The sequence below is a fragment of the Oryctolagus cuniculus genome, chromosome 10 (assembly GCF_964237555.1).
Source record: "Oryctolagus cuniculus chromosome 10, mOryCun1.1, whole genome shotgun sequence".
Taxonomy (NCBI): domain Eukaryota; kingdom Metazoa; phylum Chordata; class Mammalia; order Lagomorpha; family Leporidae; genus Oryctolagus; species Oryctolagus cuniculus.
The window spans coordinates 65085117-65102627 of record NC_091441.1 but is presented as its reverse complement, the minus strand read 5'-3'; the positions used below and the strand labels follow the sequence as shown (position 1 = coordinate 65102627).

The 17511-nt window shown below is 41.9% G+C and overlaps 1 protein-coding gene across 5 annotated transcripts in view; it reads right to left on the bottom strand.

The window, feature by feature from the left end:
- The window catches only part of PTPRM (protein tyrosine phosphatase receptor type M), an 869082-nt gene that overhangs the window by 463712 nt on the left and 387859 nt on the right, over nucleotides 1–17511 (bottom strand). For all 5 annotated transcript variants that reach the window (XM_008261054.4, XM_008261055.4, XM_051852140.2 and 2 more), the window contains exons 6-7: nucleotides 10264–10438; nucleotides 2816–3109 (exon numbers count right to left, since the gene is read on the bottom strand). In XM_008261054.4, the coding sequence (XP_008259276.1) occupies nucleotides 2816–3109; nucleotides 10264–10438 (469 nt within the window). The remainder of the gene's footprint in view (nucleotides 1–2815; nucleotides 3110–10263; nucleotides 10439–17511) is intronic.

Sequence of the window (17511 nt, the reverse complement as noted above, 5' to 3'; positions counted from 1 at the left end):
GCCAGCACTTGACACAACAGAAATGCAACCACGAACGGTGTCAATTCCAGGTTGCAAAAATAAGAGGAAAAGGGTACACTATCACTGGGCTTCCTTGCTTAGTATAGAAGTGTAATACTTGAAGGCACAGTGCAGGCCTAGAGGTATCAGCCGAAAATTGGTTTCCATCTCGTAAAAGGGTTTCCAATCTATCATAAAAGATTCTCTGTCTCCTTGAGAACTATCTATTTACATACCACCCAGCAGTAACAAAAGACTTCCTGAAAACAGAGACGCATGCACTATAACCCAGGGAAACACGCAAGCTTATACGGCAATGTGTCAACAGCTGTGACCTACAGGCAGCAAACCAAAAGAAGAGAGAAAATTGTGTAGAAAGAGCAAGGATTGGAAACACTAAGTAGGTGGGGATGCCAGGGACTGGAATGACACCTGAGGGTCTCTCCCCACCGCAGACGATGAAATTCAAACCCTCTTTAGGAGAAAGGGTGAAACTACACAAGGGCATTTCCAACATTTTAAGAAAAATGGGATTAAAAGCTAAGCTTATTTTGGTACAAAAAAAAACCATTTGAAATCCAGGCATTCCGGGGGTCTTCCAGATGTCCATGGAAAATATGAAAATTACATATGGATTTCAAAATCCATATGAAAATAAACCCATCTTTTAAATCCATTTTCCACAAACTTTTTGAAGTCCCCTTGTGTATGGTCATGCCTTAAACAGGATTCCTTAAAGTAATCCTCAAGTGGATTCATGCTAAATTTATTCTGAAGGAGCATGATACAAGGCATTCAGTTTCTCCGTTGGCAATATGGGGTCACCATACCTCCCTGGTGAACTCACGGGACAGGTGTCAAATGAACAGCACATCTGAAAGCAATTTCTACCCTGAAAAATGATACAGGCTGTGGTACATCATTTTCATTATAAGAGGAGATAGGATAATATAAGAAATTATTTCCCACAAAGGAAGGAATGTATTCATTAAAGAGACAGGAGATGACAGGAGGAGAGAGGAGGAAAGATGAAGGAACTTCTTTCTCTGCAGAACCACCGCACTGGGCTCTGGGAGCCACAGTAGCAGTTCCTGCTCAAGAGGATGTGCACAAGGTGAGCATTCAGAGGTAGATTCCAGAACGGAGACAAGATGTTCACAACAGCCCAGGACAGTCACTGCACAAACAGCATGTACCCCCAGAAGGAAGAAGGTACCTGTTCCCTTTGCTAATAATAATCTTAAAAAAAAACAAGTTTCCCATGAGGGTTGGACTTGTAGAAAGAGTGTTAAGGTTTAATGATTTCTCCAACTCCTACCACATGAGGCAGACTGTGCTGAGTAGAGTTATCCCTCAGTATTCATGGAAGGGATAATTCCAGGATTGCCCATCTCTAGCCAAATCCATGGCTGCTCAAGTTCCTTATAAAAAATGGCATAGTGTCGGCGCCGTGGCTCACTTGGCTAATCCTCTGCCTATGGCGCTGGTACCCCAGGTTCTAGTTCCGGTCAAGCACCAGATTCTGTCCTGGTTGCCCCTCTTCCAGTCTAGCTCTCTGCTGTGGCCCAGGACGGCAGTGGAGGATGGCCCAAGTGCTTGGGCCCTGCATCTGCATGGGAGACCAGGAGGAAGCACCTGGCTCCTGGCTTCGGATCGGCGCAGCACACCAGCGGTAGCAGCCATTTGGGGGGTGAACCAATGGAAGGAAGACCTTTCTCTCTGTCTCTCTCTCTCTCACTGTCTAACTCTGCCTGTCAAAAAAAAAAAAATGGCATAGTACCTGTATAGAACCTACACACATCCTCCCATTTACTTTATTTCTACATTTCTTACCTAACACAATATCAGTGTTACATAAGAAGTTGTTACAATGAATTGTTTAGGGAATAATGACAAGGATAAAAAAGTATTCATTTATTCAGTATTGACCCATTTTCTAAAAAATGTTTTCAATCTGTGATAGTTTGAATCTGCAAATACAGAACCTGTGGGTATGGTAGGGGAGGGGTGACTATATTCTTAGAACCTAAAAATGAAATGAAACATATTCATCAAGAGTTATGGAATCTCCTCACCTCAACACACAATTCAACATGAGAGGATCCTTTTATGTACATGACAAAAGAACAATTCAGTGTCCCAATGCATTATTTCTCTCTCCTCCCTACCAGAGTGTTGTTATATAGGAACAACACCATGACTTCTAATGGGGGGGCTTCTTCAGGTTTTCATTGTCGTATGACTTTATATGTCCCTCTCCAGAGAGTATCCGTGTATTTAAATTGCACAATGAGAACTTCACAATACAAGGACCTAAAAGAGGCATGCAACCACAACCCACTTGTGTTATCCATGGCCCCATGTCATTGGCCAGCAGCCCCTCTATTAAACAGTCATCAATTAAAACACAGCTAGCTGAAAGCTATCTCTAAGATGGGATCTACTGTTCCATGTCCCTCTAGGTTACAAGTATATTGACTGTGAACATAAAACCAAGGGGCCTGAAGCAAGGGTAGACCTGTTAGTGGAAATCATCAAAGTAATCCATTTCTGTGAATGTCAGGGCCCATTTTTGTATGAACCATGTGGAACTTGGAGCAAGGCCTTAAGTAAGAATAGGAAAAAGAGGTAGAGGCAAGCTGAGAGATATCAGACCTGGGAATCTACCATTCGTTCTCAGGCTATGGAAAATTTCTGTTTGTAGATAAGATGTGGACAGAGGTGGGGAACAGATGTGAGTCCGTGGCTGAACCCAGCACTGCCAGTCAATGCCTAGGGGAGACCTTGACAATTAGTCGCAGGTTTCCATACTCACCAGCACACTTGGTTCTTGTCCTGAGAGCTGGCCCAGGAGACCCGGTGCCACCTTCCCCTGGCCTGGTGAGGAGCACACTAATCTCATATTCTGTGTCTGGGTCAAGGTGCCCAATTTTATAACTGGTGGAATCCACAGGCTGCCGGTCGTTCCAGCTCCCACTGGCTGTGCAGTACTCCACCTCGCGGGCCACGATGGGCCCGTCTCCGTTGATGGAGTTGGCGTTGAGCTGAATCCACAGGTAGGTTGCTCCCACAGAGGCCAGCTGGGGTGGGGCAATGGGAACAGGTGGCTCTGAAAGGCAGACCAGAGAGCCATCTTTAGGATGCTTTTACTTTGGCATTAACAGAGCTAAATAGGCAGCACTTATTAAAATGTACACCACTTAAAATTTCAGGAATGAATTGATGAAGACCTAATAAGAAAAAGCATAATGATAAATGTTTTCACAATGCCCAACACTGTGAGACAAATGAGATTTCAAACCATAATTTGTTCAGGTAGGTATGCCCCTCCCTGGTCTCAGGACACAACATTTGCTCAGACAGCTACAGAGACATCTAAGGATTTTTTTTCTTTCTTATTAAAAGTAACTGGTGGGGACTGGCTCGGTGGCAAAGTGGGTAAAGCCTCTGCCTGCAGTGCCGGCATCCTATATGGGTGCCGGTTCGAGTCCTGGTTGTTCCACTTCTGAGCCAGCTCTCTACTACAGTCTGGGAAAGCAGAAGATGGCCCAGGTCCTTGGGCCCCTGCAACCATGTGGGAGACCCAGAAGAAGCTCCTGGCTCCTGGCTTCAGATCAGCATAGCTCATGCCATTGCAAGCCAACTGGGAAGTGAACCATTGGATGGAAACTTCTCTCTCTCTCTGTTACTCTGACTTTCAAATAAATAAATAAATCCTTAAAAAAAAGTAACTGGTAGAAGCTCCCTCATGTGGCAAATTATAAGGTCTAGGAAGCATTCCACTGTCAACTGACTCATTGGAAATATCTACAAAATCATCAGACATTCTCATCATCACATTCAAAACAGTGTTGAAGTTATAGTTTATCTCATTATAAATGCATTTGTACAATTCATTTCCCCAAAATTACCACAATGGCCTCATTGAACTACAGGAGAACTGAGCACTCTGGATGATAAAGTTCACCGCAGTGCACCTCAGGGAACTGTGAGTAGAAAGGAAAGCTTGGAAACCAAGAACAAGCTATGGACAGCTTGATAAAGCTCTAAGAATCCAGCAGAAACATACATTACAGCCTAAGAAAGTCCCTTTCATTGTTTATACCCTAAGATGGATTCTTACTCCACATTATTGCCTGAGAAGATAGACAATGTTGGGGCCAGCACTGTGGTATAGTAGGCTAAGCCTCTGCCTGCAGCGCCAGCATCCCACATGGGTGCTGGTTCGTGTCCCACCTGCTCCTCTTCTGATCCAGCTCTCTGCTTACAGTCTGGGAAGGCAGTGGCAGATGGTCCTAGTGCTTGGGTCCCTACACCCTCATGGGAGACCTAGAAGAAGCTCCTGGCTCTTTGCCTCAGATTGGCTCAGCTCCAGCTGTTGCAGCCACTTGGGGAGTGAACCAGTAGATAGAAGATCTTTCTCTGTCTCTCCCTTGCTCTGTCTATAACTCAACCACTCAAATAATAAATAAACCTTTAAAAAAAAAGGCACATTTTATCATGAACAATATTCCCAGTCTACTAGTTACATGCTGCTTGAATAATTCTCCAAGCACCAAAGGTATTCCATACACTGATGTCACTGTGCATGGTACCACAAGTGATAAATGAGATCATAGAACAAAACAACATTTCTACTTCAATGAAGCATCAGTTCAGAAAAACAAAGTCTTGTGTGATTTTTTTCTAGAACACTTCCACAGGTGATTCATGCATTTCTAGCATGTTTCTTTTTTTTAACTCATTTTGCTCATACAAGTGCATGGAAAACAATGCTTGCTATATCCTACCCTTGGCATATGCTGACATCCTTGTTGCAATTTCTCCTGCCCTCTTGCATGGTAGACCCAACTCATGGATTGCAGCCATGTTGCCTGCTGAATAGGACCTCAGGGAAGCTAGCACCAGCTGAGATTTACCAGGCTGATTCCCAGACTAGTAAGAAACCTGCTACATCCAGTTGTGATCTTTGTTGTTTTTTAAATTCAAGGAGTGATCATTTCTACCGGTTTTTAAAAACAGCTTGGAGAATCTCATTAGAGTGTGCTAAAATTAAGACATCAAATTTTGAATGATGTTTATTTAAGGGACTACAAACAATGTAAACTCCTTAAATATTGTTTGTATTGTTTATAAACTGAAACTGTGTGCTTGTTCTTCATTTCTTTAAATAGTTTGGATTTAAATCATGTATGTCAGTGGGTAGTTCCCTGACACGAGACAAGAGACAGGCCTTGTATAGTGCATCCTAAAGCGTTTATGTAGCTGCGCTGAAACAGAAGTTAAGTATTTTAAGTTCAAGCAAGGGTTGTTGAACTGCTACAGCTCAGGGGCAAGGTCACAAAAGGTGGCACATGTACCCACTCATTTGGAACACTGTTACTAGTAACTAAAAATAAACACAGCTTTAATGTATTTTTATCTTGAGGATATTTACTTTAAAACAAAAAGATTTGCTTTATTTATTTGAATGACAGAGTTACAGAGAGAGGTAGAAACAGAGAGAGAGAGGTCTTCCATCCGCTGGTTCACTCCCCAGATGGCCGCAACGGCCAGAGCAGCACCTTTCTGAAGGCAGGAGCCAGTAGCCTCCCCCGGGTCTCCCACATGGGTGCAGGGGCCCAAGGACTTGGGCCATCTTCCACTGCTATCCCAGGCCATAGCAGAGAGCTGGATCGGAAGAGGAGCAGCCATGACTAGAACCGGCGCCCATATGGGATGTCAGCACTTAAGGCATCCACAGTTTCTGGCCCTGAGGATATTTTCTGTATCAATTCCCCATTAAGAAAAGTACTTAGTGGGGCTGGCACAGTGGTGTAGTAGGCTAAGCTTCCACCTGTGGTGCCAGCATCCCTTTTGGGCACCGGTTCAAGTCCTGGCTGCCCTACTTCTAATCCCAGTTCTCTGGATATGGCCTGGGAAAGCAATAGAGGATAGCACAAGCGCTTGAGCCCCTTCATCCATATGGGAGACCCAGAAGAAGCTCCTGGCTCCTGACTTTGGATCAGCCTGGCACTGGCTGTTGCAGCCATTCGGATAGTGAACCATTAGATGGAAGACCTGTCTCTGTTTCTCACTCTCTCTGCCTGCAACTCTACCTCTCAAATAAGTAAATAAAATCTTTTTTTTTTTTTAAAAAAGAACTTATATACTTTTCATATCAAATCAAAAGAAAGATTCAAATAGAAACTGGAATCAGTTGAGACAGACATTAAAAAAGACTTTGGGTTTATGTGAGAATCAGTACAAGAGTAAGTCAATATTTAAATTGTGAACCAATTTTCCTAAAGGAAAGGAAGGGAGGGAGAGAAAATAAAAGGGGGAAGGATTTCAATTAAGTGACAGAAAGCAATTGAAAGTATTTTCTTTCTTAAATGATTTATTTATTTCATCTATTTGAAAGACAAACTGATATAGAGAGGGAGAGACAGAGAGAGATCTTCTGTATGTTGGTTCACTACCCAAACAGCTGCAAGGCGTGCATTGGGCTAGGCCAAAGTCAGGAGTCTGGGACTCCATTCCAGCCTCTCATGTGGGTTTCAGGGGTCTAAGAATCTGGACCATCATCTGCTGCTTTCCCAGGAGCATTAGGAAGGAGATGGATCAGAAGCAGGGCAGCTGGGACTTGAAATGGTGCTCAGATATAGGATGTTGGCATTGTGAGGGGTGACTTAACATGCTATGCTGTAATGCTGGCAGTAAAATATTTAAGGACCACAACAATCCTTCTACATCAAGCCAGTAATAAAATATATAAAATATAAATGTGCACATATATAAGTATTTCTAATCAGCACACATATGTGAGTGGGCCGGCACTGTGGCATAGCGGGCAAAGGCATCACCTGCAGTGCCGGCTTCCCATATGGGCACCAGTTCGAGTCCTGGTTGCTCCACTTCACATCCAGCTCTCTGCTATGGCCTGGGAAAGCATAAGAAGATGGCCCAAGTCCTTGGGTCCCTGCACCTGCGTGGGAGACCTGGAAGAAGCTCCTGGCTCCTGGCTGCAGATCTGCACAGCTCCAGCCATTGCGGCCATCTGGGGAGTGAACCAGCGGATAGAAGACCTTTCTCTCTCTGCCTCTTCTCTCTCTGTGTAACTCTGACTTTCAAATAAATAAATAAAAAAAATTTTTTTAAAAAAGTACACATATGTGATTGCCTGATACATGTGTGTCAATATATAGGCTTTTATATCTCACATACCATTAAATATGGTATTGCTACAAAATATATTCTCTCACATACTTAAGTATGAAATTGTTATATATGCCTACATACATACATTGTGAAGGTTACATAAAATACATTTATGTGCTTGGTTACCAAAAACAGTAGTAGGCATGAATAAAGACAGGAACAATAGTTACACAATTAAATGATATGAGTTTTATTGGCAAGGGGAATAAGGCTGGCACGAAATTGATGTATAATCGCCACAGACTTTAGTTTTTCCTATTTGCAAACACATCAGCACACTAAATATTGCATGGCATACAAAAAATTGTTAAATTACAGTAAGTAGCCTGAAAATATTGTTGTATAACTTAAAGTAATTGTCTCAAGATAATAACTGTGTTAAATTACTAGAATCCAGCATGCTATCTCACTTAATAAACTAAATACACACACACACGTACAGAATATGGCTATAAAGTCGTAAATGGGGGGAGAAGTCAAACTTCAGATTTGAGTCCTAACTGCATGCAGATTGTTACTGCTTTGGCAGTGTGCAGAGATGGAAAGAGATGCTGGATGTTTTTACCACACTGAGCCAAGATCTGACTATACTGCCACAAGACAGGAAGTGTGGCACAAAAATCTGAGTAAGAACTCATTCATTCTGTGTGCTTTCGTTTGTACTGATTTACTTATAACTCCCAACAAATTAACTTTTCCACAAAGGCAATTTTGGGAGCAGCTATTAGATTTGTACATCACACTGAGCAGCAAGCAGGATGCCTTAATAACGTGGGTGCTGGCTGGTCTTGGTGAAGCCGAAGACAAGGGTTCTTCACCAAGTTCATGGAAAATCCACAGTATGAAACAAGCATGTGTAGATTTTAACATTTCTTTGCATCAAATTAAAGCTATCTTTCAATTCTACTTTCCATGACCTTTTTAAAGGCACCTCAGAGCAATTATAAATCAGAAAAGAAAAAAATAATCACAAAGAGTTTTCAACAGTGCACGGTGTGTATTACTGTGAAGAATTTTTGTTTTGTCGAAAACATTACACCAAAATCCAAATATTAGTCAACCAGACCAATTTATGTTTCACTGTAACCCAAAGCACCTAATAATTTAATGTGGCAAAATACATTATTCGACTAGATTCCTCACACTGAATATCTGTCATTGCTGTAAATAAATGATTCTTGAGAATTAATATTAAGCCAAGGGTTTTCTCTTCTAAACAATGCGTGACTAATATTGGCAGTAGGAATCTCATAGCAGAAGCATATGCCCAAAACACTTATAGGTTGCATACTGGAAGGTGTGTCCCCTGGGGATTCTGTTCTGTATGGTATAGTGGGGAGACACAAGGAAGGAGAGGTGTGCAAGCATCTGTAGTTTTTTTTTTAAAGATTTATTTTATTTATTTGAAAGACAGTGTTACAGAGAGAGGCAGAGACAGAGAGGTCTTCCATCCGCTGGTTCACTCCCTAGATGGCTGCAATGGTCGAAGCTGTGCAGCCAGGAGCCAGGAGCTTCTTCCAGGTCTCCCACATGGGTGCAGGGGCCCAAGGACCTGGGCCATCTTCTTCTGCTTTCCCAGGCCACAGCAGAGAGCAGGACTGGAAGAAGAGCAGCTGGGACTAGAACAGGCCCCCATATGGGATGCCGGCATTGCAGGCCAGGGCGTTAACCCGCTGCACCACAGCACCGGCCCCGCATCTGTAGTTTCAAAATGGATGTGAGTGGGCATTTAGCCTGGCGGTTAAGATGTCCATGTGCCACAGCAGGGGGCCTGGGAGGCAATGGTGATGTTCCCTGTGATTGAGTTCTTATCACTCACGTGGGAGACTTGTGGACTCCCGCCCCTGTTCCACCTGTTGTGGGCAACTGGGGAGCGAATCAACAGAGGAGTGCTCTGTCTCTTGTCTCCTGTCCCTCTCTCAAGATAGACATATAGATAAACTCATCAGTCTGGAAGGGTAGCTCTGACATGCATTCCCAAATGAAGACCAGCGGTCAACTGGTTCAGAGAGTAAGATCATGACTGTCCTCCGGTCATGGTTGTGACATGTGCTGCTCACTCCATACACTATTCTATGTGCCACACAGATTCACCTTGCACTTGATCCTCCTGGCAGCCCCACCAGGTAGGTAACGTCATTATATCTATGGAGCACAGGAAGAAACAGAAGAATTGGGAGTGTGAGCCAACGGCCCATGTGCACATATTCGGTTCTGGGATTTGAACCCAGTGCTGGTCTTGAAAGTTGGCTGCATAGAGCAATGTGCTGAAAAAAAGAAAGAGCTCTGTATTTAACACACAGGGACACGCTGTGTATTTAACAATGGCAGGGGAAACATTTAAAAAAATCAGGAGTTGTTCCGTTCTCCTAAGAGAACTCCTGCCAAAGTTGTCTAAAAATACCTCGTGGTACATCTAAAAGTCCAAATGATTCTGTCTGGGACCAAGAACTGCCTTCACAGCTAATACTGTAAACTCCTCAGCTCACAATAAAGAATTAAACATGCAAAAGGAAACTTATTTTCCCCTCATCCCCCACCTTCTGGAATATAACGACTCAATTTTTCAGTCCTGTAAAATATAGTAATAGAAACAAACTGGAACATTATGAATGTTAACACGGCATTATCAATATGGCTTGTGTGATATGACTGAGCATTTTTATACTGACACTGCTTCATTTTATTAACCAACCTGCTATCATAAACACCATGGCTGGTGAATATTTGCATTTTAAGTGATTTTCTATCAGTAAAAAAATTTCATTCCTTAAAAAATTTATAGGTTGTAATCTCTGTATATAGAGCTGGCAGAAGACCTTGCCAAGAGCATATTCATTGCTTTGCATGCAACTAAAGCAACATAAATAACACATATTTTTCAGATATTGCTCACGTGCAAAATTTGTAAGCAGAATGCAATCCATCAATATCGCCTGTCACCAAACTACTGTTCAGAAACCAACAAGGATAAGTGTGAGCTTTAAACAAATAATGAACTAACAACCACCTAACATATCTATTTTAATAGACTATTTCAGGGTATAAAAACACATTAAATACCTTTAACTACCAATTCCGCATAGTTGGATATCCCAACACCTCCTTCGGTGCGAATCATGCAGCGGTACTTCCCAGCATCCCGTTTTGTTGTATTCACCACATTAAATGAAGCTATGAATCTTCGGGAACTAGTCACCTTTATTTCCTTCAGGGGAGCGTCGCGCACATCGATGCCCTGAAATCGGTGGGGGTGGGGAGGACAGAGAGAAGCTGCATCAGCCGCAACATTGGAACAGTGAGACACCTGACGGAATATTACCAGCATGATTTTCACGCAGATCTTGGTTCACTTATTTGCTGCCTGTGGGCAGTTGTTCCAACCGCACAGCTGGCCAAGGAAGAGAAACTGTGCCATGATCGACACTTAAGTCTACAGCAATGTCTTGGTTTTGCGCCTTTGAGATATTAATTATATTAAATTAGTTCAACAGAGGGAGGGAAAGGGCATTTGGGAAAATCATTTATTTTGCTCCTAAACTATTGGCATTTGGTCATTTCACAACACTTTATCTTATTTTTTCTAGCTCGGTTAGGAAACCTTCTTAACTCACCTACTACCATACTACTGACCTCATTTTATAAATGAACAAACAATTTATCAAGAATAACTTTAAAATATACATTAGGTACCAGCATATTTCCTACTGAGTAAACCTGGAGGACTAGTCCAAGTTTATGACATTCTTCATCTACACACAGAACCCAAACAGAAGTCGACTTTTAGTAATACCAGCTAATACTGAAGCGTTAGGGTGCAGTTGCCCACTATGCTCACAGTCCCAGAAAGCCATAGAGCAGGCTCCACAGCGGGGGCAGTTTTGTCTTTTATTATCCCCATATACTAATGAGCCTTTAAGTGATAAACACTTGGAAATCCATTCTATGCTGCCAGTAGAGTAAACCCTCAAGGGGAGCCTATGATTATCAGGGAAGAAGTGATCTTTACCATGCCATTTGTAAACATCAGCAGACAGCAAAGGACAAAGCCCTCAAGGCTACTGCATGATGCCAAGCCATATGCCTACCATTCACCTAGAAACCACACTCAGGATGCCAACCACATACTATGACAGCATCAAGACACCCAGCTCCCAAGGGTGGAGGGGTGCTGGCTTGAAATGAATGCATAATCAGGAATGGCAGCAACAGGGACATCACACAGCTGGTGGAGACCATGATGTGAAGCAACGGCAGACACGAGGGCTGTGAGAGGCTAGCCTGAAGAAGCGAAATGTGAGCTGAGAGCTGCGGAGGAAGTGGAAGGAGCCGGGCACAGCAGGAAGATGGGAGGGAAAGAGCATTCACATCACAGGGAACAGTACAGGAAGTCCAAGATGGCGAGAAAGAGCTGCGGGCTTGGATGACTTCAAGGCTGCCAGTGGAGCCTGGGGAGGTGGGCAGACTCCTGTGCATTCACGGATTGGCAGGCCTCATTAAAATGTTTGCATCGGTGGCTATGGAAGCGCCAGGCTGCAAAGGAATTCAACTCATCTGAATTGTCTGGCGCTTTGTATGCTGCAAAGGACTTTAAAGTACCGTCATGTCTTCATTGTCACAGATCCTAAGTCCCAGTTTCACGTGATCACTCAAGTGACAACCTTCATAGGGCCCTACTTTCTCTATCTGTGGAGAGGAGATGATGGGACTTTCAGCGCTGTTATGAGAAATTAGAGACATCTGCAAGGACTCTGGCATAGGCATCATGCAGCCCCACACAAGCTTCAGATCAACTTGGCAGTGAATGCAAGGAGAAAGGCAGGAAAACTGTCAAAAGGTTACCTCTGACTGATAACGCTGAGACTGTAGAATATGGCCAAGTGTACAGAACAATGGGCTTGCTGACACAGAAGCACAAAGCTAGAAAGACTGACCCACCCAGTCACAGGCTGCACTAGAAAGCCACAAGGCCTCCCGCCTGTTGGGAGCTGCTATGAAACTCACAGGCTGGAGGCACAGGGTTCCCAAAGGCAGGAGGCTCCCCACAGAAGGGTGGGCAACGCACGCTCAAGGCTTCCTCCCAGGCTGCTCCTGCTTAGGCAGTGAGAAGCCAGTGCTACACTAGCAGAGTTCCCACCACATGGAAGGAAACATCAGGTGGGGGAAAGAAGAGTTCCACCAACAATATCCTTAATGTCATCTATAAAGGCAGTCTTGTTTATAGCTTCAAAAGTCATAAGTCAGAAGATGAAGTCTCATATATGTCTAGCATGTGTGTGTGTTGCCAAATGCCTTAAATTTGATCTCCCAGAAAGCATAAATAAGTAAACAAATGCAACATAACAAATTTTAGCTCTGCTAATTAATACAACAGGAGGTAGCCTTCCTCTCTGTACGGCACATGCTCAGTCTCTAACACCCCTCCCACAAAGTCATCAATCCGATTCTCCCACTAGGGCTAAACCTGGGACGTACTTCTGTATACAATTAACTTTGTCTTTTTCTCAGACTGAAGAAAAGTGCTAACCTATGGATTCTGTGGGAAAGTGAATGAAACATTAAAGAAAGGCAGATGTCACATTTCTAGGCTTTGTTTTTTATGAACAATACCAGCAGGCATGCCAAATGGTTATCAACTCATTTACTTATTAAGGCATCAGTCTTTTTGAAGGTTATTTATTTATTTATTTATTTGAAAGGCAGAGAGAGAAAGGGAAAGAGGGAGACAATATCTCCCATTTGCTGGTTACTCCCCAAATTGGCCACTACAGCCAGGGCTGGGCCAGTAACTCTGAGTTTCCCACAGTAGGGGGTGGGACAGAGGTCCAAGTATGTAGGCCATATTCTGCTGCCTCCCAGGGGCATTAGCAGGGGGCTGGATTGGAAATAGAATAGCCAGGACTTGAACCAGTACTCTGATGTGGGATGCTGGCGTCACAAGCAGGAACTTGATCCACTGTGCCACAATGCCAGTCCTGGAATGAGCCTTTTTACAAATTCCACACTGTTGACCACATAGAAAACTAGATTCACTTTCATGAGAGATATGTATTAGGAGGAGAAACCAAGTGCTAACTAGTGTCATTCCATGTTAGTATCCACATACCAAAACCAACTCATACATCTTGCTTAAATCTAGAGGTTATTTTATATTAAATAATTCCATGTGCATGTATTCAAGCATTCATTCAACCATTTCTCAGTGACTATGTTTTGTGAGACACACACTCTATCATATGAGGGAACATGGAGTTAAAAGAACAACCCTTTACCGAATTGAATTGATCATTTGGATAGGAAAACAGACAGATGAGGCAATTATCACAACACACAGTGCATGGAGCAAATGGGGAGAACAGTAGCACTGCATTCTGATTTGTCAGAGGTGCACAACAAATCTACAAGGTGCTGTTGGATCTTACGCCAAGAGTTCTATCCAAAAAGTGTAACTGTAGCCAAAATGAAAGTACAAAGTTGGAGGAGCCACACTTCTCAACTTCAAATCTTACCACAAAGCGCCAGGAATCAAAAGGATAGAGTAATATTAGCCTGAGGGAAGACATAAACCAATTCAGCAGAATAGAAATCCCTGAAACAAACCCTAACAAATAGATCCCAGTGCTTTTCGACAAGAGTCCAAGACCATTCAATAAAGAAAGGCCAGTCATTTCAACAAATGATGCTGGGTGAGCTGGAAATCCACGTGCAGAAGACTGTTGTTGGACTTTTACCATGAACCATAGGCAAAAATAATTTCAAAACAGATAAAACACCTAAACTTGCAAGCTAAAACCATAAATCACTGGGAAGAAAACACAGGAAAAATTTTTATGAGCTTGGATTTGGAAATGATTTCTCAAATATGATGCCGAAATCAGAGACAACAAAAACAAGTAATTTTTTTTCACTTTATCAAAAAGGTTTTTGTGGCAATGTTTGCAAATAGCTGAAAAGGGATTAAGACCCAGAATGTATTAAAAAAAGTCCTATAACTCAACAACAACAAAAAAGAAACAATTCAAAAAAATAGATAAATGATTTAAACAGACACCTTTCCAAAGAAGATATACTCTTATAAATGGCCAATAAGCAAAACAAAAAGAGGTTTCACATCATATCATTAGCCATTAAGGGAATACAAATCAAAACCACAATGAGATAGCAGTTCACAACCAGTAAATTAGGTACTATTTCTTCCCCTCCTCAAAAAAAAAAAAAAAAAAAAAAAAAAAAAAAAAAAAAAAGAGAGAGAGAGAGAGAGAGAGAGAAAGAAAACAACAAGTGTGGTGAAGATATGAAGAAATTGGAATGTTTGTGCATTGCTGGTGGGGATAATACAGTCCCTGTGGAAAACAGCTTAGCAATTCTTCAAAATGCTAAACCCAGAATTATTGTTATTACCCAGCCATTATGTGTGTGAACCCAAAGAACTGAAAACAGGGGATAAAACTGCTACTTATATTATTTAAAATAGCCAAAGGATGGATAACAGTCAAGTTTTCCATCAACAGAAGAATGGGTCAATGCAATGTAATACACAAATATAAATATAATGGAATATTATTCAGCCTTTAAAGGGAAGGAAATTCTGACATATGCTACAACATAGATGAACCTAAGGGACATTATACTGGGTGCAATAAAACAGACACAAAAACACAAACGTATAATTCTACTTACATACGGATTCTAGAACAGGAATATTCACAGAGAAAGAGGACAGAATGGTGGTCTATCAGGTGAGGGGTGAGGTGGGATTGGGTGCTAATTCTCAACGTGTTTGTTTGAGGTCACGGGAAAATTTTGGAATAGACAGAGGTAATTGATACATAACATTGTTACTGGACTTAGTGTCACTGTACTGTACACTTAAAAATCATCAAAATGAGGGGCCAGCATTGTGGTGCAGCAAGTTAAGCCACAGCCTGCGATGCCGGCATCCTATATGGATGCTCTGGTTCAAGTCCTGGCTGCACCAGCTGCAATGCAGCTCCCTGCTAATGCACCTGCGAAAGCAGCAAAAGATGGTCCAAGTCCTTGGGGCTCTGCTACCCATGTGGGAGACCGAGATGAAGTTCTAGGCTGCTGTGGCTGTTTGAAGAATGAATCAGCAGGTGGGATATCTCTTTCTCTGTCATCTCTACCTCTCAAACAAAATAAATCTTAAAATATTATCAAAATAGTGAGTTTCATACTGTGTCTATTTTACCACAGTTTTTAACACTATCAATACTGACTGAAGCGCAGAAGCACAAATGCTGGGTTTTTCACCTACATTTGAAGACTTCCCTACAACAAACTGGGATGCACTTAAAAGTGCAATGAGTTGGAAAATGTACTTGGTGAGAGAAAGAGAGCACAAATCAAAGACACAAAGCAGACCTGTTCTGTCCAAGCACAGTCAGAGGAAATCAAGAGAGAAAGGCTTTGTTCAGCCATGTAGGGGGAAGAGATAAAGAGAATCCAGACGGCAGGATGTTCTGGAAGCCTATGAGATACCAGGACACCACTGTCCCGGCAAGACGCAGATCTGCACAGACTGCGTGCTTGATGACAATAAAGAGAAAGGAGCTTTCAATGACATGTCTACTACAGAAATATTTTTGTAATACGGAAGAAAAAAATGGGCACTTTAAAAACTATAAATAATCCCAACATTTAGAGATAATATCAGCAATATTTTAATATACTGCAGCATATTTTTGTATGTTATGTAAAATTTTTAATTTGAATAAATTTGAAATAGCGGTGCCAAATATGAAAAAGGTTCTATGCCTTTGTTTAAACTTCCTGTCATATCTTTAAAATTTTTCATATTACTAGTTTTAAGATCATACTTTTTAATGTTTTTCTAATTTATGATTAAAGCTATTATTTATGTAAATATTTTCCTTTTGCTATAGGCTTAGATTATTATATCTTTATTGTTATAAATGATAGTAGAAGGTTATTTATTTTCCAGGATGGGTTTCAGGAAGCAAAATTATCAGGTCAAAGGAAATTTAAAATTGTAAGTTTTTTTGATGAATAACATAAAAATTCTACAGAATTTACAAGATTCATTTACAAGATCCTTGCTTTTTGATATTTATGTTTTAGTTGACAAAAATTATATATATTTAACAAGAGCCTTGTTTTTTAAGTATTCATAGGAGTATTACTACTTATTCTTATGACATTACAAGGTCTTTACAGAATGAAATCACTTTCTTACTAGATATCATTTTTTTTTTGACAGGTAGAGTTATAGATAGTGAGAGAGAGAGAGAGACAGAGAGAAAGGTCTTCCTTTTGGTGGTTCACTCCCCAAATGGCTACTATGGCCCGCACTGCGCCAGCCCAAAGCCAGGAGCCAGGTGCTTCTTCCCGGTCTCCCATGCAGGTTCAGGAGCCCAAGCACTTGGGCCATCCTCCACTGCCCTCATGGGCCACAGCAGAGAGCTGGACTGGAAGAGGAGCAACCGGGACTAGAACTTGGCGCCCATATGGGATGCCGGCACCCGCAGGAGGAGGATTAGCCAAGTGAGCCACGGCACCGGCCCCTAGATATTTTTAAATCAAAAGATATTCTATTTTTAATATTTTCAAGAATGAAAAACTCTCCATGAATTTCTGAGATACCATCTATACTGATTTTCTTTCTACAGGACAAGGATATTCCTTGAAATTCATACCTTCAATAGCTATAAGAGGATATTCCTCAAAATAGAAGACACAAACCAAACTAAGTAAGATTAAGTGTGCTTGAGATAATTTTTTAGAAGAGCTTGTAGAATTACTAAAATGTATACTTACAATTAGAGGTGCATGGCAATATTTAAATATCTATAAGATTAATCACTCAGATTGGTGTATGTTATTTAAATCGGCGGCATCACCAGTCATTTCATAGAAACATAGAATCCCATGGGAAATATGAACTAGACTCGCAGCATGAAGACTGGCAACTACTGGGGCAACAGGAAACATGAACGAGATGCACAGAGAACAAACTAAGAGAGGCTTGGGGGGCGGGGTGGACAGAGGGAGACTGAATAAAACAGAGAAGAAAGACAAAAATGTGAGACATTCAAAGGAGAACAGAGAGGTACACAACAGTGTGAGGACAGGTCTAAGAGACATGCGGAGGGGCTGAGCAGAGAGGAAAGGAGCTGGCCGGGATGGGGACAGGGAGACACAGAAGCAGGAGCTGGCCAAATGCCCAAAGGCATGAGCCAAAGAGCAACAGATTCACTGCTTGGAAGACATGAGCTCATCATCTTACCATGAAAACTTCTGACACTTATACTTAATAAGTGTCTCCTTATTTCT